The sequence below is a fragment of the Erpetoichthys calabaricus genome, chromosome 18, assembly GCF_900747795.2.
Source record: "Erpetoichthys calabaricus chromosome 18, fErpCal1.3, whole genome shotgun sequence".
Taxonomy (NCBI): domain Eukaryota; kingdom Metazoa; phylum Chordata; class Cladistia; order Polypteriformes; family Polypteridae; genus Erpetoichthys; species Erpetoichthys calabaricus.
In genome coordinates this window covers 61836394-61863889 of record NC_041411.2, presented here as the reverse complement: position 1 = coordinate 61863889, position 27496 = coordinate 61836394, and the positions used below count along the sequence as shown (strand labels likewise).

Genomic DNA, 27496 nt, shown 5'->3' with positions numbered 1-27496 from the left:
TATTTGTCCTAGTGTGTATATAAGCACAGGGAACTCCAGTTTCTGTATTACATCTTGCCTGAAGAAGGGCCTTAGTTGCCTCGAAAGCTTGCATATTGTAATCTTTTTAAGATGTCATTTTGTTTGACTTCTCACTACATTCATAATGGCTAACACGGTACAACACCCTAGTACTACTCCTCAGAACAGAAAGAAAAGACTTTGTAACAATTAGTTAAAACATTTGATGCAATTAGTAAAATGCAATATGAACAGAAACTTTAAGGCATATGCTGTCACGGTGCATATACGATTTGAGCAAAATGTTCTAAATGATAAGCAATAATTGAATGGACAGAAAGAATACATTTAGCTAATGCTACTCAAGCTTCAGAGCCAGAAAAAGCCTTGGGTTTTCTATGAGAGAATTAGTGGTTGCTGAAGTTTGCTTGTATTCTTAGTCTGTCATTCTATATCAAAACAAAATATTTTGAATGCACATTTTTCATAAATATGTAAATAAAACATAGGATTAGAAGAATGTTTGAGATTCTTCACTGTTGCATTGTTAAAGTTTTGCTGTTAAATACCAAATACACCATTGCCTACACTATTTGCTTTGGAGTGTGTCATTTTCTGGTTTTAGTTTTAATTGACATTTTATGTGTTAAACCTGTTTAATGTCTAAAGGGTAGGCATGTAACAATGACTTGGAGACACCACCTGGGTAGCAGGGCTGAACTTGTCATTTTGTTAATTAATGTAGTGGCAAAAGATTTTCTGACAACTTCTTCATATTTTATGTGACTAGTACAAATATGCCAAGACATTTATTAAGATTAGTGTATGTGCTGCTGTATGACATTTCTATAGACACTTTATGGTGTGTATATACAGTGTACAAAATAATCTTTAAGAGCAATTTTGCCTTAAGTGACTGAAGTCCTGTGGTAATTTATAAACAATTGGAAGCATTTTAACAAATGCTGAAAATATACAAAATAGCATTTTATGGAAGGGTTTGGTTTAATTCTATATAGAAATAAGGAAAATATTGCAAATAGGAAACTGCTTTACATCCACAGTACAGTGAGCATCTTAAGGACATCCCATAAGAATAAGTTAATATAATGTTTTAGCTAACAATAGCTTGCCTGTTAGCTAGCTAAATTAATTCATTTTTAAATCATCCTAAAAGAGATTATCTCTCATAAACAGATGTGGTTCTTAGTCAGTTGGTTGTGGAATGTAACATTTTTTTGTGTTTTTGATTCATCTCATGAAATTCCTAGGAGCACTAATGCTTATAAGTCTTCCTCAGGCACAATTGTGAGGCATTTATCAGCACAAATTTCTCTTTAAGCCAGTCTGATTTCTTCAGTTGTTGCTGCATTAGCCTGTTTAATAGTTATGGGCTGTTGTGTTGGTGGTGGTGCTTTGTTTTTGCAGCAGGTTTCGCAATAACTGGTTATACAACAAAGCAGTCCATTTTACAAATAAGAGCATTTATGCAGATAATCTGGCCAAAGTGTGAAAAGGAAAAGCATTATACAAATATAATGCATTAGATGAAATTTGAGTTTCAAAGCTTTGCTTTAGTATTATAAAAATAGTCATACACATTAAATTATTATTAATATTACGCCTAATTTTAGATAAAACTTTTGCATCTGTTCTTATATTTAACTGGGCTGTTAATTTGAGGGAATTTGCCTTATGCTTATTATTTCCAGTGCTATTTGTATATACTGTGATGTTTACTGTGTGATCATACAGTATTGTACTGATAGTCTGAGAACCTATATTCTAGTACTTTAAAGTTATTTTCAATTATGAAACCATTTAAACAAAATTAGTATGTGCATTTATAAAATTAGGGCTCCATTTCCATATTTGTTGATTAGAGGAATCCATGCATACAGTAGAAGTAGAAACAGAAGTAGAAAGAACAAGACTATTGCAAGTGTAAAGATAAGTATTTTACTTTAACATGTGTTTTTGTTACATCATTTAATAGCTATGAGTAACCATATGTTTACTACAGTTAGTAATCATTCATTCACATCTGTTTTGAGGAATTTGTGGCTATTCTACCTTAAAAACCTGCTACAAATCATCAACTCCAGATTTGTTCGCTGTTATGTTCAAAACAAAGACTTACTACAAGATTTCAATTGATCTCAGATCTAAATTTGGCATTGGTGTGTTCCAAAGTACAACATTTTTTATTCTCTGTCTCTTCTTTGATGAAATTCTATAGGACCCATTTTTATATCTACTTGCAAATTATCTATTGGATGTTAATCTGTTTTTTCACCTATTATAAATTTGCAGGAGACAGTAGATGATGAATTTCAAATCTAATATAAGAAACTGTACTCTATTTTATGGGTAAAGGTTTCCTCCTAATCGTTTTTCATGATTAATGCTAGAAGTGTGGGAGTAATTAAAAATGAGGCCACTCACTGTTTTTTTGTTTTTTTTGGGGGGGGGGTTTATATATATATAAATGTCACAAATCCCTTAAGTAAAATGTTACATTATTGTCTTTGACACTTGAAATTAGGAGAATAGCTTGTGAGAATATAGACTTACTAGTAGCAAATGATTCAGGTATCTTGTGCAAAGTCAGCTTGTATAGTCTCTTGACCTGCTCTTTTGCTCATTCTTTGTTAGATTACACTTGATGAAAAGAAATAGTAGATGATACTAAAGTAGAGACATAAATATTTTTTGACTCATTTATTGTGTTTAGAAACTTGTCAAAACCTGTTTGTTTATTTGATTTTGGCTACAGTGTTTTTTTTTTTTAATTAGGTTGGTGTGTCATGCCTTCAGGCTGCTCAAGGGTGTTTGCTTTAAAGTGGTTTAGTTATAATAATTATGGCTTACAAAAATATACTGATGATTAGATACGGAGCAGTTTATATTTAAGCCATCGCTGGAAAAAAACAGAAACAAATTTTAAAAGTTAGTTTTAAAGTGGGAAATGAAAGAGACCAAATGTTTAACCTGGCTGTCGTTATTGGACCATTTTTTAATTTTACGTTTTTGTTTTTACAGTGATTCCTAGTTCAGCTCTTTTGGACCCATGTAGCTGTAGGTTTTTGGGTTTTTGTTCCAACCAGCTTCAAAATTGGAGTCATCTTCCATTATGTTGATCTCATTATTTAATTAACCATTTTTATATATATTTCTTCTCCTGGTATATTTTCAGAAAAGTACACGTGCATGAAATATTCTTTACATTTATAATTTGTAAATATTTGGGTTTTTTTGCCATAGCACTTCAGTCCCTTTTCCTATTCATTCACCTTTTCTGATCCCTTAATTGTATCCTGATAATGAAAATTAACAACATTCAGAGCAGACAAGGAAAACAACACTGAGTGCTGAAAGCCTGTGACTTCTGGATCAGACCCACTAACAGGCTCATACAGTATGCAAATAAATAAACTGGAAAACACTTTGAAAAGAAGAATCAAAATGAAGGTGACATCAGATCTCTTTACTCTCATTTTGTCTCAAACCTTTATCTTCACAGGTAGTCTCCCCATTATCTACAATGAAAGAGCATTTACATTCACAGGTTTTTTGTTTTTTTTTGTCAAGAATACATCAGCCTGCTTGTTAAGTTTTCAAAAGGATACGTTTTTTGAGCCAGTGAGACCTTTGCTGTAGACAGATGTCTCCTCTTGTGCTACTCTAGGAATTAAAAGTTCTCAGTATGGAATTAATGTAATATAACATCAAGCAAATGACTATGTGTTTGCATTAAAAACGCTGTGACATTACTACACTGCATTTATTTTCTTGTAGTCAGCGTTAGTAATGAATTACCTGCCTGACTTTCTTTAATTTACCTAACAGACGTACCCTGAAGTGCCACAGTGTACAACACTTTGCAGGGTAAAGGAACTGCAAGTCTGCCATTCTTTTTCCTATTACTAAAACAAGGAAAGCACAATAAGAAGCACAAAAAAAAAGCCTAAAGTTCAGGCCAAACTCACCAACCCTGTGTATAACCAAGAAATAAGCTCTGAAACAAAGTGGCTGAATGGTGGAGGTCTGTGTATCTTAAATCATAACCCCTTGCACATTGAGGAAAACCTTGTAACACTTCCACAGCTCTGTTTGGCTTGGAACACATCTATTAGCGGGGCATGTCAAGAAATACCTATACTTCAGCATTCTACCGAATACCAAGGATGCCCACATCCAATAACTTACTGTTGATGTGCAAGATATTATTTGTAACCCTTGTGACTCATTAATTCATTAACAAAGTAAAAGATGATTCTGTTTAGGGGAAATCATCTCAGTACTAAAAGACCAAAGACACTTTGCATAATGTTGCCCTACTATATTACTGTTTATTAAACAAATATTACTTGTGCAAACATATAGCCTAGTGGGATTATTTAGAAGCATTGGGTTTTAGTGGGTTCATTTGTAATAAACCAGAAAACGTTAATGGACTCGACATGATAGACAATTTACATCCCATAGAGACCTTCCACTCCACCACACTTCCATCTTGTTTTGCACAACTCTGTGATAAGAGCATTAGTAGAGTAATTGAGCTCGCTTTGGAAAGGCAAACAATTTGCTATGTTAAATAATGGATGACTAAAATGATTATGTGTGCAAAAACAGAACTATTCTCTTTAAAAATAAAAAGACATGAGTGACAAGAGCCAGACTACATAACATTATTTTCTGTTAACCTATAAACACAGAACTTTTTAGGATACAAAGATAAACATCATACTTTGTGAAATGCAAATGACTCAAACTGAAGCAGCATAAGATTATTTCAATTTTTTTATAAGAAACTTAATCCTATCTGGCCAAAGTAGTTTTTGTAATAAAATATTTGTTTTAAAATGGATAAAAAGTTATTGGAATCTAGGGCAGACTCTTGGAGCATTGCCCTCTCTATATGCTGGCAAGCTAAATTCACATATTTCCTCTTGTAACTTCTTTTAATACAAAGAATTTTAAGCATTTAATTGGAGCAGACATTGAATTGGCTTGATAATCTCAAAGGTTTTGTTAGCAAAATGACACCATGAGAGTGCTTGTGTGATAAAACATCAAGCTGTACTTACTGAGTAGTTTTGCTAACGATTTGTAAAAACAAAACTTTATATATGTGTATTGGTTTTATGTCATTCTCGGTCTGAGCAATTTCTTAAATTCTCTACGATGGGCAGTAACAGCAGTGGCGATGCAAAAGTGGACTTCACCTTTGTCTGTTATTGTTGTGGCTTTGTTTTACTTTTCATCTGTAATGTTTACGATTTAGTTAGACTGTAAAATTTGAAGATAGTTTGTGGTAGAAGCGAGTCCCATGACAAATGGAATTCTTTATTTGTATTGGGTTACCATTGCGAAACATACATATTTAGAATGTTTGTCACTCATTACAGTGCTTATTAAAGAAGAAAGTTGCTAAGGTAGAAAAAGAAGCAACACATACTCTGGATCCCACACTGACCCTTAATCCGTGTTAACAAGGATACATATAAAAATGCTATTTTATTTGAAGACGTTTTCCATCCACACTGATATTTTCAGATCATTTTGTAAACATTTGACATTTTCTACTTGGAATGAGCAGGTTGTCAGCCAAACATGAGGAATGTTTAGAGACAAAGCCTGAAGGAAATCAAAATACTGAAAGGAAAAAACAAACTGGAACAGACGATAAAGTACAACGGCTTTTAAAGGTTACAAGTGAGTACAAGGTCCTGTAAAATACAGTATAGTGAGTCCTGTGAAAAAATATATACATTGTTTCAAGGTGCAGAACCAGTGCTGACTTAGAAAAATGGTCTATTCCCATAATTAAGATGAAATAACAAAGGGAATTTTTACAACAAAACTGAAGTCTGTGCCTGATCACAAGACTATTTTAAGTCAGTGTTTTTGAAAAGTTTCTCTTTCTTCATCCACACTACTATGCAAGACCCAGGCCTTGTGTATAAAACCTTGCTTATATTCCATATTAAAATTTTACTTATGCTCAAATGTTGTATGCATCAAATAAAATCATATTTATAAAATCATACATACACCACATGCCACGCCAAGTTCCTTTATTAATCCGAAGTCAACTTTGTTCATGTATATGCTTTTAGCTACTCCCCATCACCGCCCACCACTAACCAATTGTGAATTAACAAAACAGCCTTTTTAAATATTCATGAAATAATCACCAAATAAATTTGGCCATATGCCTGAGTGACATCTTTACTTTCAAGCCATGGGAGAAAAACAGAAAAAAAAACTTTAAACAGAGATTTTGAACTCCATGAATATTTGGACAGAGACAACTTTTTTCTAATTTTGGTTCTGTACATTACCACAATGAATTTTAAATGAAACAACTGAGATGCAGTTGAAGTGCAGACTTTCAGTGGGGTGAACAAAACGATTGCATAAAAATGTGAGGAAACTAAAGTTTTTTTTTAACACAATCCCTTCATTTCAGGGGCTCAAAAGTAATTGGACAAATTAAATAACTGGAAATAAAATGTTCATTTCTAATACTTGGTTGAAAACCCTTTGCTGGCAATGACAGCCTGAAGTCTTGAACTCCTGGACATCACCAGATGCTGGGTTTCCTCCTTTTTAATGCTGTGCCAGGCCTTTACTGCAGCGGCTTTCAGTTGCTGTTTGTTTGTGGGCCTTTCTGTCTGAAGTTTAGTCTTCAACAAGTGAAATGCCTGCTCAATTGGGTTAAGATCAGGTGACTGACTTGGCCATTCAAGAATTTTCCACTTCTTTGCTTTAATAAACTCCTGTGTTGCTTTGGCTGTATGTTTTGGGTCATTGTCCATCTGTATCATGAAACACCGCCCAATCAATTTGACTGCATTTAGCTGGATTTGAGCAGACAGTATGTCTCTGAACACCTCAGAATTCATTCGGCTGCTTCTGTCCTGTGTCACATCATCAATAAACACTAGTGTCCCAGTGCCATTGGCAGCCATGCATGCCCAACCCATCACACTGCCTCCACCGTGTTTTACAGATGATGTGGTATGCTTTGGATAATGAGCTGTTCCATGCCTTCTCCATACTTTTTTCTTGCCATCATTCTGGTAGAGGTTGATCTTGGTTTCATCTGTCCAAAGAATGTTTCTCCAGAACTGTGCTGGCTTTTTTAGATGTTCTTTAGCAAAGTCCAATCTAGCCTTTCTATTCTTGAGGCTTATGAGTGGCTTGCACCTTGCAGGGCACCCTCTGTATTTACTTTCATGCAGTCTTCTCTTTATGGTAGACTTGGATATCGATACGCCTACTCCCTGGAGAGTGTTGTTCACTTGGTTGGCTGTTGTGAAGGGGTTTCTCTTCAACATGAAAATAATTCTGCGATCGTCCACCACTGTTGTCTTCAGTGAACATCCAGGTCTTTTTACGTTGCTGAGTTCACCAGTGCTTGCTTTCTTTCTCAGGATGTACCAAACTGTAGATTTTGCCACTCGTAAAACAATTGTAGCAATTTCTCGGATGGTTTTTTTCTGTTTTCGCATCTTAAGGATGGCTTCTTTCACCTGCATGGAGAGCTCCTTTGACCGCATGTTGTCTGTTCACAGCAAAATCTTCCACATGCAAGCACCACACCTCAAATCAACTCCAGGCCTTTTATGCACTTAATTGATAATGACATAACGACGGACTTGCCCACACCTGCCCATGAAATAGCCTTTGAGTCAATTGTCCAATTACTTTTGAGCCCCTGAAATGAAGGGATTGTGTTTAAAAAAATGCTTTAGTTGCCTCACATTTTTATGCAATCGTTTTGTTCACCCCACTGAATTAAAGCTGAAAGTCTGCACTTCAACTGCATCTGAGTTGCTTCATTGAAAATTCATTGTGGTAATGTACAGAACCAAAATTAGAAAAAAGTTGTCTCTGTCCAAATATTTATGGACCTAACTGTATTACTGCCATTTGGTGGCGGTTAAGAGGTAGCTCCAGATAAGGGGGTATTATGTACCAAAATATGGATACACTATCCTACTAAAATAAGTTCCAAAAATTTTATTTTTTCCTTAGTTTTTTTAAGGACATGGTTAATGTGAATATATTAATCAACAAATGAGGTACACAGTGATGCAGCAATAGCTCTGCTGTCTCATAGTAAGCTGTTGGAGTTCATGATTTGGGTGCTTTAAATGGAGAAATACTCTTTACAATTTTAATTACTGGTTAGTCCATTGGTCTATGGTTTCAAATTTAGCTTGAGACAGGTTATTTCAACAAGCAAATGGTTTACAGTTGTATTTTAAATAGTGGATATGATGAACATCTGTCAGCACCTGAACACTACTCTCAATAGAGGTGATTAGCAAAAAAAATGTAATAATAGATTCAAGTGTTTTTAGCCCCCACATTTGTTTTTTCTGTCACATTAAAGCATTAGACCTTAACCACTTTTCTGTTGTTTGGCAGTTGTTGTTGTTTTTTTTATTTTAGTTCCCAATGTGCTGTTTTTCCACAGATTATGGTGGTTAAATATAGTATCATTCAGCTTCATCCAGAGCTGCTGTAGAGTATGAATTGATAGAATTTCTATGCCACTAACATTTATAAGAATCTACAATGAAGAAAGTAAGTGTAGGTACATAATGATCTCCACAACCTCTTGCTGAAGTAAATTAAAACACTGTTAAAATTGACTTCCTTTACCTGATTCTTTTTTCATTAACTTAATCACTCATGCCCATCTGAAATGAGTTGTTGATGACGACTTCTGACGACTTTGAGCATGATGAGCTATAGTAGAATGATTGCTGAACATTCCTTTTTCTACCTTCCTGCACTTTTTTCTTTTACATGCAGCTTTGGTTGGTCCTCAAAGCATGCAGCATCTGTCTATCATCCCCCATCTTATCTCATTTATTTTTCAATTTTGTTTCAACAACCAGTTTTCAATTAAAACCTGTCTTAATGCTGTACGCATATCTCCTGAATGATGGTAAAAACCGTCTCACTATTACAATTAAGTGGGTTTCATATCTGCACTTCTCTTCTTCTTTAAACAGGGATTCAGTGAAAAACTGTTCCAAAAAGTCCAATTGCCAGTTTATTCAATCTAAAATTGTTCATATGCTTTGTTCAACTCCTTTAAAAAGATGTTGTAATGGGTTTTTGCCCCTGACCTTAAGGTGCATGGCTCCTTTTTTCATATATTTTGGTCCTGGCCTTCTGCCCCATCTTTGTGGACCTTCTTTCCACCTTCCTTTCACTCATTTTAGATGTCTTTGACCCTTGTTCTCCACAGTTTTTTTTCCTTCATGATTTTTCATTGTTTACTCCTTGTCATCCTCTAACAGGAAACTGACTTCAATGAGTTCTTTAGCTGCTAAGATCATCCTGGCATCTTGCTGGAAAAAGCAAAGCCAATGTCAAATACATTTTTGGAGGAGCATATTTTACAACTTATTTCTTTTAGAAGTTTCAGCTGATCATATTAATTCTCTTCTCCAGCCACAATATCATCCTTACTGCAAGCACCATTTTTTTTGTTTCGGCCATCTCCAAATGGAGTGGGGGTTGTAGGTTTGGGGGTATGTCATTGGATGGGGACTTTTCTTATCCTGTTGTTCCCCTTTTTTTTCTGTCTTTAAAAATATGTTTAAAAATTGTTCACCACTTAATTACCCTAACCAACATATTGCTCAGCTAAACAAGTGAAAGTAACCTTGAAACAGATAAAAAAATGATCAAACTTGCATTCAAATACATATTTTAGACAGACATTTTATTTCCTTACATTGTGTCAGGCTAAACATGTATCTTAAGTTCATCTGTTGTGTTTGCCAGATGGGCATAATTTGGTTATGTTTTCCTTTATGCTGTATAGCTGCCCTAGTCTATATTACTGGACACAAACTTTGCTTTTGTTACATGTAGGCAATGAAACTTTGAAGTTGTCTCATGTTCCTGTGTTTACTAAAGGATTCATATATATGAATTCACTAACTGAAAAATGTACATCTCAAGATCCCTAAAGGCAATCTGTATCAGCTGCTGCGTTTTTTAATCTCTCAACAAAACTCCCAACCCACTCGTCATTATTTATGAGCTTTTCTGATATAACTAAACAAGAAGGAGTCATTGCAATGTAGATGGAAACAATTGAACATGGATGTTCTAGTAAGGTGAACCTCTGCACTTGTATCTTCTGCACACTGTCATCTTTAGTGAACTTTAACACACAGTGGTAATAAAAAAATGTGCTTATAAAGATATGTTTTGAAATGAGGAATTTTAGAAATGTTCATAATGTGCAAAGATTAGCAGTCTCCATAACTATATATAAAAAGAGAAAAAGGCACTCCTCCTCTCAAAGTTTATGATCAGTTTATGTTTTTGCAGTCAACTGCCATGATACTCCATGGGCAATCGTGTCGGAGCTGAAAGTCCATCGAAGCTGACATTATATTCTGTGGCTCGTTTGCAGTCAGGATGCCATAATCTGGAGAACTTTACTTGTTAAAAATGTGAGAGAGAGATAAATACAGAAAAAAGGACCTGTGTTGTAACAACATTATGACAATTTAAAATTAAGTTCTGTATCCCCTAGACATGGATAGTCTAGATAAATGGATAGTTTGATTACTGACTCCCATATACAGTATAATTACTTTATTCTTTTTTTCCCGTGAACAGCATAGTTTTCCTTTAATAGAATTGGGTGAAGCTTGTAAAAACAAAGCATCACTACAACAAAATAATGACAGATTTAGTCATTATTCTCTAATGTCCCACAAACAGGTAGTTTAACGAAAACACACTTAATCATTATATATTCATCAGGGTAATGTAAAATAATTTTAGGGGATGGTGCATCTGATGGTTTGTTTGCAAGTGCTTATGAAATATGGTAATTCTGGTCTTGATTGTTTCATTCTGGTAAATAGGTTATGTCAAAGTTGAGAGAGAGTAATCTACTGTAGTGTCAGTTGTAAGAAGTATATGCCTATTAAATCAAAGTAAACCAAATGTGCATTAAAAGTATTTCAAACCCGTGTTCTTCATAAATCAATTCTTTGGAAAGCAATACATTTTTGTATACTGCATATTTCTGACTTTCTGTGGACTCCATTCAAAACTTGTTTCAGTTTATAGCCAGCATCCTTTTATGAATAAGTGCAAGGTGCACCAAAGATAACGTGAGATTTTGTTAACCACTGTGTTTTGACATTGCATCCATTGGTATTTTCTTCCTGTTGTTGTTACATAGATGTGTCAAAGAATTTTGTGAGCACCTCAACTGACCAGGAGATGACAACATAAGGCAAAGTAGTAGTCAAGTGGCAAAAGGTGGGTCAGAGCCAGAAAGACTGTCAGGAAAACAACCAAAACTAATGGGCACAACAAGGAGCAAAGACAAAAAGAGTTCAACAATTGAAACAATACCCACTTTACAGAAAAATTAACCAACACTAAGAATTTGTTCTCTTATATAAATGAGGGATAATTCACAATAGAAATGGCACCATATACCCCAGTTTCAGCAACATCAGAAAAGTACCAACCAAGGCCATGTGATGCAATACAAGTGTTGCATACCCAAACAGAACACAATGCAAAACTAGAAATAAACATTGTCAAAACAATCAACATGGAGAACAAACCTTCATAATGAATTCTCCTTTAATATAAACCACAAAATAACTCAAAATATATTCATAAATGCTTATTAATGTGACACGTTTATAAACTGTATCTACTCATTGGTGTAGTAAAGTTTTCTTTTTTTATAGCTTTATTATTATAGACATCATTATTATTATGCAGTTGCATGTTTTAAATAACAACATAAACCATTTAATATTCCGTAAAGTAAATAGGTTCGTATAATTTATAAGTGACCGGCACTTCTGCCTCATAGTTACATAGTTGTGAATTTTATTCCAGGTTCTTGTGCGATATGATGTTTACACATTCTTTGCCAGCATGCATTTTTATCAGAGAACTCAGATTTTCCTCTCATATACCAAAATGTGTGTGCTAGTTAAATTGAAAACTCTAAAATTGGCTGGAGTATGCAAAGGTTTGTGTATTTGAAACAGCCCAGGTCAGCTTCATGCTCCCTGTGCATCTGGGACCCTCTTAAACTTGGACCATCAATAGTCATGAACTGAGATGAACTGGGCAAATGAGGATACACACGTGCATCAAGGTGTACATGTAAAAAGTCTCAAGTGCCTTTATTAAAATCAATCAGATCCAAACAGTGTCCAAATTAAAGTACAGCGAACAAGTCTTTTTATTCTAAGCAAAGTAATAAATAAATAATCCATAAAATCTGTAAAATCTGTGGAGGTTAAAACAGTCCAAGTAAATCATCCATAAAATAAGGTTAATAATCCAGAGACAGACCTTGTCCTTTTAAAGCACATCCTACTTTAACATGGGCCCTCCTGCTCTCCTTCTTCTGCCTCTTGCTCCTTCTTTCTTCTTTAACATCTGTTCTCTCCTTTGCCTTTTCCTTCTGATCGCTCTCCCTTTTTCCCTTCCTTGTAGGCTTTCTTTATATGGCCTGACGGGGTGCAGATGTGACCCTCTGCCCACTCCAAGGTGTGAATGTGGCACCTGACCGATCCACTCACATTTGTACATGAGTGTGCAATCAGCCAAGCACTGCAGTCAGCCCCAGAGCAGTGCCATCATGGGCACATCTGAACCTGCACACTTCCTGAAACTTGATTATTTATTTAAAACCTGCTCTACGCCACAGACCGCTTATTACAATGCCCTACAACTACCGGGCAAATCATCCATGGATAGTTTCTGGTCTCCAACTGATGTTGCCAGATTGCGCTCTAGCCCCCATGACCTTGAACTTGATGTAGTTGGTTCAGTAATCAGTAAGTCAGCATGAATAATCAAAAAAACATATCACAATTTCTCTGTCACTACCTTACTGTTTTTTGTATATTGTTAATGCTTAAAAGAAAAACATTCTTTAACATAATTTCATCATTTTCATGCAAAGTGAATCCTTCTAGAGAGTGCTATAGTGATACATATGCCATATGTACTTGATATTACTCAGTTAACTTGGCTTCCATGAAACGTCTCTCTATTATAGAAGAAAATTTTGGAAAGGAGACGAGATGTGATCTTCTTGGAAGACACTTTGACGTCATGAGAGACGAAACAGTGAGACAAAAAGATAGCTGCTGTACAAGATTTTAAATGATCGACGCGCAGTGTGATAAGCAGAATACGCAGCTTGCCAGCAGCAACAGCAGCAAGCCAGCAGATGATCCAAGTGCATCTCCTTAGCGTATGTAAAGCCCCCCCCCCCCCCCAGTTCACAACGCGAGCAGCAGAGACACAAAGTGGCAAAAGGACAATTGCTGTACAGGCTTTTAAACGATCAACGTGCAGCGCGACAAGCAGAACATGCAGCTTGACAGCAGCTGATCTATCCGCATCTCCTTAGCGTGCATTCACCCTTCATAACGCGAGCAGCATTATACGTCCCGCAAGAGAGGGATTTAACCACACCCGGGGCCGGAAATAAAGGACAGAGTAGATGACAAAGTACTGTAGAACGTCATAAAGAATTCAAAAATGTTGGCGCGGTACACATTCACAGCAGATTAGACATAATGGAAGTACGACAATTCCAAAGTCTCAAAAAAAGGATAGGAAAGATCACATTAGCACAAACAAACAGACATTATTGCTCTGTAAAATAATGGAACAGCGAAAAGAGATTGAATATATTGTTCGGATTTAAACTTTAAGTCAGAGACTTGTAGATTGTCTAATTTGTGCTGCCAGCGAGAATTAAAAGATTTCCAAAAACATTGTTGCGGTATGAGACTTTTCACATGAGATTCTTTGAAGTCACTCCCTACTTACAACTATTTTCAAACAAGAAAACAGTCATCTAACCTCAGTCATGTGAATGCTTTTGTCAGACACACTTCCTGCGCTCTCAGATCTTATAAATTTTATCAGGACAATAATTTTATATGGTCTAGATGACACGTCAATGACATAGTGAAGAAGAAAGAGCATGGACAAACATTTGAGAAAGTAGTTTTATTTATTAGACAGAAAGAAAACGATATTCACTCACAGGCAGATATACATTGCGCTGTCATGATGTAAGTCCAAACACGGAATCAAAATTCACTGCGATCTTGAAGAAAAGTTCATTCAAAATATTGTTTTAACAGAAGTTTTAAAGTAAAAGTGAAAATAATGCATATGTAACAATTCCCATGACAATAACAATCTCTTTAAATTATATATCTGGTAAACCAAACCCGGAGGAAGGCAATCAAAGCGTGCAGGGGGCGGAGCCCCCTAGTATTCAAAAAAGACATCTTTGCCTATTTACATCTTCTTCTTCTTTCGGCTGCTTCCGTTAGGGGTTGCCACAATGGATCATCTTCTTCTATATCTTTCTGTCCTCTGCATCTTGTCCCGTTACACCCATCACCTGCATGTCCTCTCTCACCACATCCATAAACCTTCTCTTAGGCCTTCCTCTTTTTCTCTTGCCTGGCAGCTCAGTCCTTAGCATCCTTCTCCCAATATACCCAGAATCTCTCCTCTGCACATGTCCAAACCAACGCAGTCTCGCCTCTCTGACTTTGTCTCCCAACCGTCAAACTTGAGCCGACTTTCTAATGTACTCATTTCTAATCCTGTCCATCCTTGTCACACCCAATGCAAATCTTAGCATCTTTAACTCTGCCACCTCCAGCTCTGTCTTCTGCTTTCTGGTCAGTGCCACCGTCTCCAACCCATATAACATAGCTGGTCTCACTACCGTCCTGTAGACCTTCCCTTTCACTCTTGCTGATACCCGTCTGTCACAAATCACTCCTGACACTCTTCTCCACCCATTCCACCCTGCCTGCACTCTCTTTTTCACCTCTCTTCCACAATCCCCATTACTCTGTACTGTTGATCCCAAGTATTTAAACTCATCCACCTTCGCCAACTGTACTCCTTGCATCCTCACAATTCCACTGACCTCCCTCTTATTTACACACATGTATTCTGTCTTGTTCCTACTGACCTTCATTCCTCTCCTCTCTAGAGCATATCTCCACCTCTCCAGGGTCTCCTCAACCTGCTCCTTACTATCGCTACAGATCACAATGTCATCAGCAAACATCATAGTCCACGGGGACTCCTGTCTAATCTCGTCTGTCTGAAGGATGCCCATCCTGACGTAACCCTCCCCATTTATGCAGGCTTGAGACCAGCACGAAGAAACACACTGGTTTGTGCATCCCCTTTGGCTGGGTTACTGTACATCTTTGCCTATTTAAATGGCTTTCAAATGGGAAGTTTTGCTCTGCTTGTTTATTTTAATGTTAGTCATTATCTATAGATTATCGGCTATCCAAAGTTTAATAGTAAAATGGGAATAGGAAGAGAGAGTGTTTATAAATATGAACCTTTAAAGACTTCATTGTACTTGTTTTGAAAAATAGATGGGGAAAAAAAACTCTGTAAGGCTAATAGGAAGTGAACTGAACTATTGTGTGAATCTAATTGTTCTGTTTCTAATGCGATTGTCAGCATTTGCATAAATGATTCTCTGTGTCTCCTCCTTGAGTAGTATGATCGATCTTTTGTAGATGCTTAATTTCTCTGGAGACTGCCTGCTGCATTGAGTTTTTATACATTTTGCTAAATCACCCCAATATTTTCAACCAAATCACCCTAATATTCACATGAATAGTATTTTTATCATGCCTTTAATTTCAGGAAATTCCATTCTAGCTTTTTTTTGTCTAATAATACCTCCATGCCATTTAGTTCTTCTTTGACATCACAGAGGCACACAGCTGACCTTCTGAAGGACATTTCAGTGTAGCCTTTTCAGTCAACACTATGGCAGATTTGTGAAGTCATTTGTGGTCTTCTGGGAGATGTGTGATTCCTTGGCCTTTTTCAGATCACATTTCACTTAGTGCATCATTGCTATCTTGAACAAGGGGTCTTTTTTTATATATAAATTTAATGTTCTTGAAAATGTTGTCTGTCTTCATTATTAATGCCCTTGTTATCTATTTCTGTGATTCCTTTCAATATAGTCTTCCCTGCCGTGGAGATAATTGGTGTCAAAATGGAACCATCTGCTCCCAAAGCAGATCTACAGAGATAATTATGATTGTCCACTTTCTTGACAATTGAACGTTGTGCATTTGTGTTATTTTGTTTTTATTTTGTATTCTGTGTACTACAACATTCTTACTGTGCACATGTGATTAAGATATACACATTTGCATAAGATTGATTTTTTTGAAGGGGAAAGGTTGAATGTACTCATGAGAAATTCCTTTCCCTTCACAGTAGGAACTGGATGTGAATATTAAAACATGATGTCCACTGGGACATCAGACTGTCAGAACTGCTGCTCTAGATACGCAGTAGAGACCCATGCAGGTCCTTGTATGGTTCCTCCTGTGCTCTAAACTTTGGGTGAAATGGTGACTTTAAATATAACAGGTAAAGAAAGCTAAAAAAATGTATTAAATAGCCAGGAGAAGGAAATGCACACTATTGACCTAAAACAATTTATGAACTGTGAGGTGACTGTTTAGGAAGAACCTCATCAATCCTCTGCTCCAGTTTTATATATATATATATATATAGATATTCATTATTTTTTTTAAATACTACAGTCAGTCATTTTCTAGTTATATAGATTTGAATTGGCTCTTAGAGCAAGATGTGTGTGGCTTGAAGAAGGGATGACCATAGATCATTAACTGAAAGCAATTCCTAATATGTTAGATGTTCCATTTAAATTTCTTTTGTGGTACTATCTTTTGTAATCAATCAGTAACATATTTAATTATGTAAATTAGCTCTATGAACAGCTTTTCATCATTTCTTAATGCAGATGTTTTCAAGTGTCATTACTCGCCTGGAAGCCTGTTCAGGACTGAGGATATGAGGATTTTAATAAAAACCCTGTATAGCTTACATTAGTGTTTCTCAGAACCTGCTTGTTTTATTACAAATGCACTTACAGTCACTGAATGATAAATGTAAAATAGTGAATGACATTGTGGATTGTGGCACTTGTGGTATCTTTTGATTTATGTGGATCAACACAGATGTCCAAAAGACTGATCACACATAGATTATACAATGGCTATGTGAGGAACCAGCTATTTGAACTACTAGAGACAGCACATGTAAACTGGCCTGATTGGAAGATTGTTTAAAAATTAATTAATTATATTTTTGTTACCGGTACTAGCCAGTCTCCCAATGCAATTTACTGGCAGAAATGATGATGAAAATCAAATGTAAATTTTTTGTGGTTTAATTGACAAAACCACTTTTGCTGCTCTTTCGGGGTCTGATTGGCATGTTGTGACTGGTGATTCTAATCCTGGCAATCTCATTAATGATCAAGCTAAGGGTGACATGTAGCCCTCAATTCCAATTCCAATTAGTTTGCAGATGGTTTACAGAATAAGTTCTACAAAAAAGGAAAAGAGGAATGTCTTCAGTTAAAACAAGGAATTCATTTGATGTTGCTATTTACTGCTTTGTTTCATTTGTTCGTATCCTTTAGTTTTGCTCTTCAGTGGCCTCTTCCATTTGAAGTTAAAACACATACATAACCATACAGACATAATAAATTTAATTATATATGTTAATCTCATTAAGGGATCATTTTTTTCACCCCTGTTATCAGGCAATGTTTTTTAGGTCTCCTTTATCTATTTCTTATGCAGAAAATATGTGCATTTACAAACTTTGTCGGGACATTATTTTTTCCTTGGCAGCCATCTGTTATCTTGCCTTTCATATCATATGTGCAAATATTTATTTATTTATGTACTTTCAAACTCCATAAATCCAGTTCTGGGTCACAGGGAACTGGAAATCCACCAAAATCTAGTGCAACAAAAGAACCAAACCTGAATGATGCTTATTTTAGTATATTCAGAATTTGTCAATGATTTTTAGTCAAACACTGGACAATAAGAACAATTTAGTTATCCTAAAATATTCATTTCTGTTTATTTATAAAGTAATAACACACTGGTAGAATGCTTTAAAGTACCATCTTCCTAAATGGCCAACACTGTGTTGTATCTTGCATTTGTTTTCATCTCCAGTAAATCTATACAGTAAAGTCACAAGAAGAATACACAGGTAAAAAGAATGTGTCTTTTTTTGTAAATAATATATTAATTTCAGTGATGTGAACTCTTATACCTATAGCCTGACACATAACAGTCTGGAAGAGTTTAGGTGAAACACTGTGTTTTATTCAATTTCAGAACAATCAGGTGGTGGAGCTGCAGCGAACCCGCTTGCGTGATGACATCAAGGAGTACAAATTTCGGGAGACTCGCCTTCTGCAAGACTATACAGAACTTGAAGAAGAAAACATTTCCTTGCAGAAACAAGTATCCATCTTGCGACAAAATCAGGTGGGATAACATCTTTCCTGAAATTGCAGGGGTAAAGAACATGTCAGTTTGGTGGTAGTTTATTCTATTTAGAGAGACAGACACTGCAGGAGTTACACAAGTTTTTTGCCTCCTTCTTTTTTCTGTTTTTAAATTGTAGCATCGACAACACAGCAGTGCTCTGACAACTTAAATTTGACAGAAAAACACAGTATAAACTTTAACAAGCATTCTGTTTTTATTTTTCCATATCTGTAAGAATGTGCATGTAATTTATGCTTGGCTATTCAATATAATTTCACTGTAGGAATTTTGCAGTCCCAATACTTTTATATTGTGAGGAACATGCTGAGGAAATGCTCCTATACCTTTTCTCAGTAAATCTTTTGACCCTGGCCCCTGTTAGCTCTTTTTATTTAATTTTCATTTTCATTAGACGTAGATACGAGAGGTCAGGAGAAAATGATACATCGCTAGGCATAATGCCTCAGGCTGTTCTTCACAGGGACTGACAGCTAAATTAATTTTATATATTTTCCAAAAGAGAATACTTGGTGATGTGCTTATTTGTTGTTACGGTGTTTAGTAAAGCTTAGTCCATATACAACCCCAAATCAAAAAAGTTGGGACAGTGTGGAAAACGTGAATAAAAAAAGAAAAAAGCAAGTTATAAATTCTCCTCAAATTTTATTTCATTGCAGACAGTATGAACACAAAATAATTCATGTTTTTTTTTTTTGTCAACATCATTTGATTTGTAAATAAATATCCATTCTTGCCATTCAGGCTTGCAACACATTTCAAAAAAAGTTGGGACCGTACAGCATTTACCACTTTGTACAGTTCCCCCGTCTTTTAACAACACTTAAAAGACGTTTAGGCATTGAAGAAATCAAGTGACTAAGTGTTGCAGGTGTTAGTTTGTCCCATTCTTCCTGCAAACAACGTTTTAGGTGCGCAACAGTACGGGGTCTTCATTGACGCTTTTTTCGTTTCAAAATGCGCCAAACATTCTCTATAGGAGACAAATCAGGGCTGTAGGCAGGCCAGTCAAGCATCCGCACCCTCTTCTTACGCAGCCATGCCTTTGTTATATGCGCAGTATGTGATTTGGCATTGTCTTGCTGAAATAAGCATGGGCGTCCCTGGAAAAAAACGTCATCTTGAAGGCAGCATTTGTTCCTCCAAAACTGAGATATACTTCTCAGCATTGATGGTGCCATCGCAGAAGTACAAGTTACCTTTGCCGAAGGCACTGACACAACCCCATACCATGACCGACCCTAGCTTTTGGACTTGTATCTGGTAACAGTCTGGTTGGTCCTTTTCCTCTTTGGTCCGCAGCACACGGCGTCCATTTCTTCCAAAAAAGATGTGAAAAACCGATTCGTCTGACCACAATACACGTTTCCACTGCACAATGGACCATCCCAGATGCCTCCGAGCCCAGAGAAGTCGACGGCGCTTCTGGACACTATTTATGTAGGGCTTCCTTTTGGCACAGTACAGTTTTAGCTGGCATTTCCTAATGTAACTACGTACTGTAGTGCTTGAGAGTGACTTCCTGAAGTAGTCCTGAGCCCACACAGTTATATCATTTATTGATGAATGACGGTTTTTAATGCAGTGCCGTCTGAGGGCTCGGAGATCACGGCCATTCAGTTTAGGTTTGCGCACGGTAATTTCTCCAGATTCCCTGATTCTTTTCACTATGTTATGCACTGTAGAGGGAGAAATGCCCAAATCTCTTCCTATCTGTCTTTGAGAAACGTTTTTCTTCATCATTTCAAAGATTTTTGCCCGCACTTGGTGGCAAACTGGCGATCCTCTGCCCATCTTTGCTCCTAAAGGAGTAGGCCTTTCCTCGATGCTGTTTTTGTACCGAATCATGATTGCAATCACCTGTTAACATCACCAGTTTCAAATCACATCATTATTTAGTTATTATACCTCATTACTACCCCTTAATTGCCCCCATCCCAACGTTTTTTGGAATGTGTTGCAAGCCTGAATGGCAAGAATGGATATTTATTTACAAATCAAATGATGTTGACAAAACAAAACATGAATTATTTTGTGTTCATACTGTCTGCAATGAAATAAAATTTGAGGAGAATTTATAACTTGCTTTTTTCTTTTTTTATTCACATTTTCCACACTGTCCCAACTTTTTCTGATTTGGGGTTGTACTTTCTATTATATGAGAGGAGTCTTGAAAAGTGCAATGCAGCTTAACTCAGTTTTGTTGTGGTCACACTAATACTCTATATGGTAATTTTAAAAATTCATGTTTTTTCCCCTCTTGTTTTTACACAAGAAAAAATGTTTGTGAATTGAACTTTCCACATGTATTATTACCATGCATAATTATTCTACATTCAGAGTCTTGAGCCATTGTATTTTATCTTTTTGTATCAGAGGAACCTGAGTGATAGATTACAAAATGGTATAATATTTTAATCTTTAATCTACTTTTTTAAAATAAATGATCATGCACAAATATTTTTTTTCTTAAAGCTTGACTTAAACTTCACATTGGCTTCACTTTCTAGCTTTCTAGGTTTTAGAAGGATGACAAAAATGTTGGACCATAACAGTTTACTTATTTCATATATTATATATATGTGCAGCCTTTTTCGTGCTCTAGGTACCCTGATGCCATTGCCTATATAAGCATCTCGTAAAGCCAAGTATCATTAGTATTATTCTTTTTTACATAAGAAGGTGTATTATTCATCTTGCCAAGCTCCAATGGAGATCTGCTGTACTTGATTTTCTACTGATGCCACGCATTATTGACAAGGCCAAAAAAAGCCTTACTAGGAATTTAAAAAGATGTCTAAGGTACTCTTTAGAATAGCTTCCATTTTCTATACAAACAACCTGTGGGATTCTTTTATTTCAGGACTGAAGGAGCTGCTCATTGAGGTCAAATCCATAGCCTCTGTTGCTAATATTGCAATGAGTGCAGTTTTTCTAATCTGACAGCTTCCTTACCATTTGCTTATTTAAGTGTAGCCACAGTGACAGTCACTGACCACTGCTACTAAGGCCAACAGTGGAGAGTAAAAGATTAAAAACCATTCTGAACAGACATCCCCTAGCCATTCCCAGTAGATTGCTACTACTCATTTGGTTCTTCCAGGTCATTCCTGTAGATGCTCCATCCACCTGAACCAGCTCACCACTAAGAAGCGGTCAGTTGATAGCTTAACACTGTTCTTTACTTGACTGAGTGTTTGTAACACACAGACTGATAAGATGGCATTACAAAGTCAGTCATATTTGGCTCAGTGTACTCTGCTATCAAGTAGACTTAAGAGTACTCTTGTGTTTGAACTTGATATTGGATATGGGCAGTTCTTGACTAGCACAGACATCTGCTGTCATTCAGCTTCAGATTAGACAGTTCATTTCTCTCAAACACACTCATCTAGGTATCTTTGTCATTAAAAAGGCACAATTACCTGATGACTATATTGTTAAGGTAAAATATGTATGCTTTTGCTTCCAGTACTTTTATCCCAGTAGCTCTAGGGAATATTCAGACCTATTCAGCACAAAATTCTCATGTGTATGCTGTATCCCCAAACTGGAAGGGCATGATACTCTTAAGTGTATCCTATGGGAGCCATGTGATTATGGGTAATGTGCTAATGAGAGGCTAATTAAGTAGGTTGCATTTAAGAAACTAAAATGGAAAATCTCAATTGTAAGCCTGCAAATGATTAGATATTTGTTAAAGTTTGCTGTATGTTACTTTTCAAAATTTTAAAGTGCATTTTTTAATTCTCCATACCAGGTTGAGTTTGAAGGCTTAAAACATGAGATTCGAAGGTTGGAGGAAGAGACAGAGTTTCTTAATAGCCAGCTTGATGATGCTATCCGGCTTAAAGAAATTGCAGAGCGTCAGCTGGGAGAAGCCTTGGAAACTATCAAAACAGAGCGGGAGCAAAAGAACAACCTGAGGAAGGAGCTTTCACATTACATGACTATCAGTGACTCTATGTACAACAGTCCTTTGAGTATCTCGCTGGATGGGCTTAAATTCAGTGACGACGCTTCAGAGCCCAACAATGATGATGTCCTCAATGGTTATGATAACAGCACGATTACAAAGATCAATGGTAGCAGTGAGAACAAGATGTCTGCACCAAAGAAAAATGACCTTTTCCAGCCAGCTCCTAGTCTTGTCAATGACCTCCTCAGTGAGCTCAACATCTCTGAAATTCAGAAGCTTAAGCAGCAGCTAATGCAGGTATTGTGTTAAGAAAGAGTGCCAGTGCCTCCGCTTGTCACAAAGTAGAATGTGGTGTCTAGGAAAGTGTTTAAGTGCATCAGTGTTTCTGAAACTATGGGGCACATCCAAAATTGGGACACAGACATGTTTATAATGACTTGTGATAACTGTGTAGTAAAATTAGCGGAGTTCATCCAAGTGCAAATTCTGTGGCATTTGTTTTACTGTCCTATATTTAGTGTACTGTAAAAATCCAGGGGTGCAAGAGATAGAGGAGTAGACTTAGCACTCTGGGCAAAGCTGGTAGTAGTTAATCCTGAAGAGAGCCATTGTTTCTTTCAGTGGCTGGACACGATACCATCTTCTTCTTCAGCCATTTCTGTCTATATTCACACCAGATGCCAAGCCTCACCTTTCATTCCATTTGCACACACCCAGGTCAATAGGTTTTAGCAGCAGGGAGGCATGCAAGAAGTTTTGTTAAAGTGCTGTGTCTAAATCCTACAGGTGCTTTTATGGCCAGCTTCTCTGAATGTGCCCACCTTTTCTGACTGTCCTCAGCTACCTGAGGAACGTGTCCTTCTCGAGTCTAGATCCAGGAAACTACTGTACTATTCTTCCAAAAATTATTCTCATGCTGCATACATTATAAAGAATATATTTTTCTCAGCTTTACTAAAGCTGACACTGAGCATTTACAGTGGCAGTGAAATACCTTAGGAATCTCTTACAGTTTGAAAAATAACTTTTTTTTAATTAACAATACATTTACATTCTACTTTTCTATTTTAGTAATATTCATGTGAGAAATAAGCTTGAATGGAAACAAAAATATTTACTTTTTTCTTATATGAATATAATTTGACTATGTAAGGCTCTGCTGTCATATGCTAATACTGTAATCCTCTTCTTAGGTTCCAGTGTGTAACCAATATTCTTGTTGATGTTCACAGATTAAAAAATTTAAGAACCCCTTATGTATATTGATACAGCTACATAGAAATAGCTGCTCTGTTGCACAGAAATGGAAGACATTTATGGTTTAAGAAAAGGCCTTTTTACTTAGATAGCTAGACTGATATAACCAAATGAAGTACTGAATTAACAGTCAGAATTAGGAATGAAAGTAAGCCTGACTTTGTAACTGTGCTTTGAAGCAAAGTCAGTAACTGATACACCATGAGTTCCACTTAAAATACACTTTATACTTATTTTTTTATTTATCCAGACTTTCTCTTGTTCATTGTAACTTTTAACAATGCCTTAAGTATTATCACATATTATGAAGATTACACTTGTGCTTTTTGAAAATGTCAAAAAATATTCAATGTAACCTTAACTTAAGTAACTTAAATAATAATCAGCGCATTTTGAATATACATCATACCATTCTGTATACTGTAGTTCTATTTGGATTTTTTCATTTTACTTTCTCAGGTTAGAAAGATGACATCCACGGCTGTTTGTACATTTATTTGAGCTATGTTACCACACAAATAGTACAATTTGTAGAGCATGTTTAAATGGCTGGATTGTATGTAACTCTCTATGTGCATTCTAAAATGGTGTGGGGAAGCATTTCACACTGGTTTTTGAAGCACAGGTTTCATGCGTTTATTACTAACTTTCTCAGTTTTCTGGCCATGTACTTGAGAAAGCTGATAGCATCTCTGTGCTTAATGCTTTTTTTAAATATTGCTTTCCTCATTCTTAGGTATGGTTTACTCCAGAATGTAGTACTTAATTAAAATATGTGTGTTTAGCAGTTCATGATATATGGATATTTGCTATACACATAATGCATTAATATTTAACCACATTTATTGTACAACATATAAAATAATTTAGTAAAACTATAGAGTATAAATAGTGCCTTTCTTTTCATACTGTGAATCTGCTTATTTTCGATAAATTAATTGCTGCTAGACAAGAATGCTTCATTTGTATTTATGTCTGTGTATATTAAAATGATGTCTAAATAGTACAAAACTTATGTTAGACAGCTCATCAGGTAAAGCCTTATGCATAGCCAGTGAAATAGCAGTACACATAACCATCCTCATGGCTCTCTGCTATTTGTCTTAAACTTTCCAAGCTCACAACAACAAAGAAAACAATTAAGATATGCATAACTAATACCCCTAGGTTTGAGTACATGTAACCATAGAGACTGGGTACACTTAGTATTGCTTTGTTCAGATTTAGTAAGTTATACCATGTCTACAGAACTACTCCGTATGCTTATACACTTAACAAAGACCATTTACAATGTAAAGCCATGAACATACCAGTTAATGTCATAGTTTAATTTAAAAATCAGAAATATTTGCAAAACCAAGATATTTTTCTGTCAAAGGAATAAGAAATATGTTGTTAGATTCACAAGATAAACTGGATGCAGACTAGACAATTAACAGTCTCTTATGCCGATGTCACATCACACGGCTACTAGTCGTGAGGGAGTGTCATACTTACCAACCTCGGTTGTTGTTTTTCTTTTTCCATTCTGTCGGGTATTAAAACACAAGACATCAGACAGGCAAGCTTCTGTTTTGTTTGTGAGGTCTAAAACACCTGCACTCCTTATTCCTCGTTGCTCCATTATATGCACTGTACTTCTAGATGAGCATTCATTGGTTGTCAGCTTTCATGCACACAGAGCTCACCACTACAACTAAAGACAAAATCAAACCTGTTTGATTTTATCAGAGAGAGTTGTGGGGAATGTCACAGTATACAAACAGCTTCATGGGAGCACGCCGGCAACTACCTCTAACTTGCTAAGATTATGTAAATGAAGGCTACAAGTGAAAATCATTGGAAAAGTCATCTAATATTAAATAGTCTTAATGGGCACATTTATTGTGCTTGACTGCTTTTTACTCAGACCAAAATCAAAGACATTTACAAGGTCATTATTGTGGATATTCAAGCCTCTAGAGCACAGATGCATTTCTGCACTAGAGCCTAATCCATGGATAAACACTTAAACTATCTCTCTCCCTCACCAGTTCCCCCAACATGACGGCCCATCTCTGATTATAACCATATCGTTTTATATTAGTTACATTTACATATCTATATTCTGTCCTGGGTCTGCAGCAGTAATCATAAATGCAGGTAGATAAAATAATTTATCCAGTAAAATAATATTACAAGGTTCATTTGTACGTAATTAGTTGTGTCCTCCAGAAATGCATTGCTTGGAAGAGGAGCTGTTTGAAGTAATTGCTATAGAAGTCTTACCATAAGTTATATTACTATCCCTGAAATGTCAGACTAATCTAATAGCACATGTGATTAGTAAGTAGAGGAGTTTGTTGAGTATTAGAGGGTAAATTTCAAATTATACAGTATAGTGACAGTTATAAGCATCTGAATGAAGGGAATAGAATGTTTCCCTTTTTGAGCTGACACTTTTCATCCTTACATAGCTTATGTTTAAAATTAAAAAATGAGAGCTATCAAGTACATGTTAAATTTTCTCCCATCTGTTTGATGTACTGTAATTTAGAATTCCAGATATGTAGACATTTGTGTGAACCTCAAACACTAGTAAGATTGTTTTCGTAATCCATAGCCTCATAGGATGTGCAGCTACATTTTTTTTCCTTTTTGTCTTATAGGTGGAAAGGGAAAAAGTGAATTTGCTGTCCACTCTGCAAGACTCTCAAAAACAACTAGAGCATGCACGAGGGGCACTATCAGAACAGCATGAAAAGGTTGGCAGACTCACTGAGAATCTCAATGCTATGAAGAAGCTGCAGGCCAGCAAGGAGCGTCAATCTGCACTAGATAATGAGAAAGAACGTGACAGCCATGAAGATGGTGACTATTACGAAGTTGATATTAACGGCCCTGAAATTTTAGAATGCAAGTATAAGTTGGCTGTGGCAGAAATTGGAGACCTCAAAGAGGAACTGAAAACATTGAAAACCAAGTATGACGAATATGAATCCAAGTATGAAGAAGAAAAGAGTCGCAGAGAGAGTGAAGTGCAGGCCTTGACAGAAAATCTTTCCTCCTTAGAGAAGACTAATCGAACAGACAGAGACCAGTTAGTGAGGATTGAGAAGGAGCTCAGAAAGGTGAGTGATGTTGCTGGAGAAACACAGGGTAGCCTTAGTGTGGCCCAGGATGAACTGGTCACTTTCAGTGAAGAACTTGCAAACCTCTACAACCATGTCTGCATGTGCAACAATGAAACGCCAAACAGGGTGATGCTGGATTACTACAAGGAAGGAAAAGGTGGACGCACCAGCCCAGAGGGTCGAGGTCGCAGGTCCCCTATCTTACTCACAAAAGGACTTTTTCCCGAGCCCCCAAAAGCTGAAAATGGTAATGGGGATAGCACTCCATCTCCTGTCTCCTCTCTTCCATCCCCTGTGTCAGATCATCGTAAGGAACCAATGAACATCTATAATCTGATTGCCATAATCAGGGACCAGATAAAACACCTGCAGACCGCTGTGGACAGGACCACTGAGCTCTCCAGGCAAAGAGTGGCTACACATGAGCTTGGTCCAGTGGTGGACAAAGACAAGGAAGCCTTCATGGAGGAAATCCTCAAGCTGAAATCTCTGCTGAGCACTAAGCGTGAGCAAATTGCTACTTTGAGGACTGTGCTCAAGGCAAACAAGCAGGTATGGAACATTTCCTCTCAATATCTGAGGTTGAAACTGGACTGTGTAAAATTACAATATTCAAAAAACAGTTTATATTCAATTTGCCAGTTACCTTTCAGTTTCTGTCAGTAGTATTATATACTTCGAGGGTATTTTTTAATGTACTGTGTTCTTAATGCCTTTTTGCAGAATTAAACCATGTAACAACATGTCTT

The 27496-nt window shown here is 36.4% G+C and overlaps 1 protein-coding gene across 3 annotated transcripts in view; it reads left to right on the top strand.

The window, feature by feature from the left end:
- Window positions 1–27496, top strand: part of LOC114669038 (protein bicaudal D homolog 2-like) — a 116171-nt gene that overhangs the window by 77316 nt on the left and 11359 nt on the right. For all 3 annotated transcript variants that reach the window (XM_028825139.2, XM_051921434.1, XM_028825138.2), the window contains exons 3-5: window positions 18285–18437; window positions 22219–22674; window positions 26283–27299. In XM_028825139.2, coding sequence (XP_028680972.1) covers window positions 18285–18437; window positions 22219–22674; window positions 26283–27299 — 1626 coding nt within the window. The remainder of the gene's footprint in view (window positions 1–18284; window positions 18438–22218; window positions 22675–26282; window positions 27300–27496) is intronic.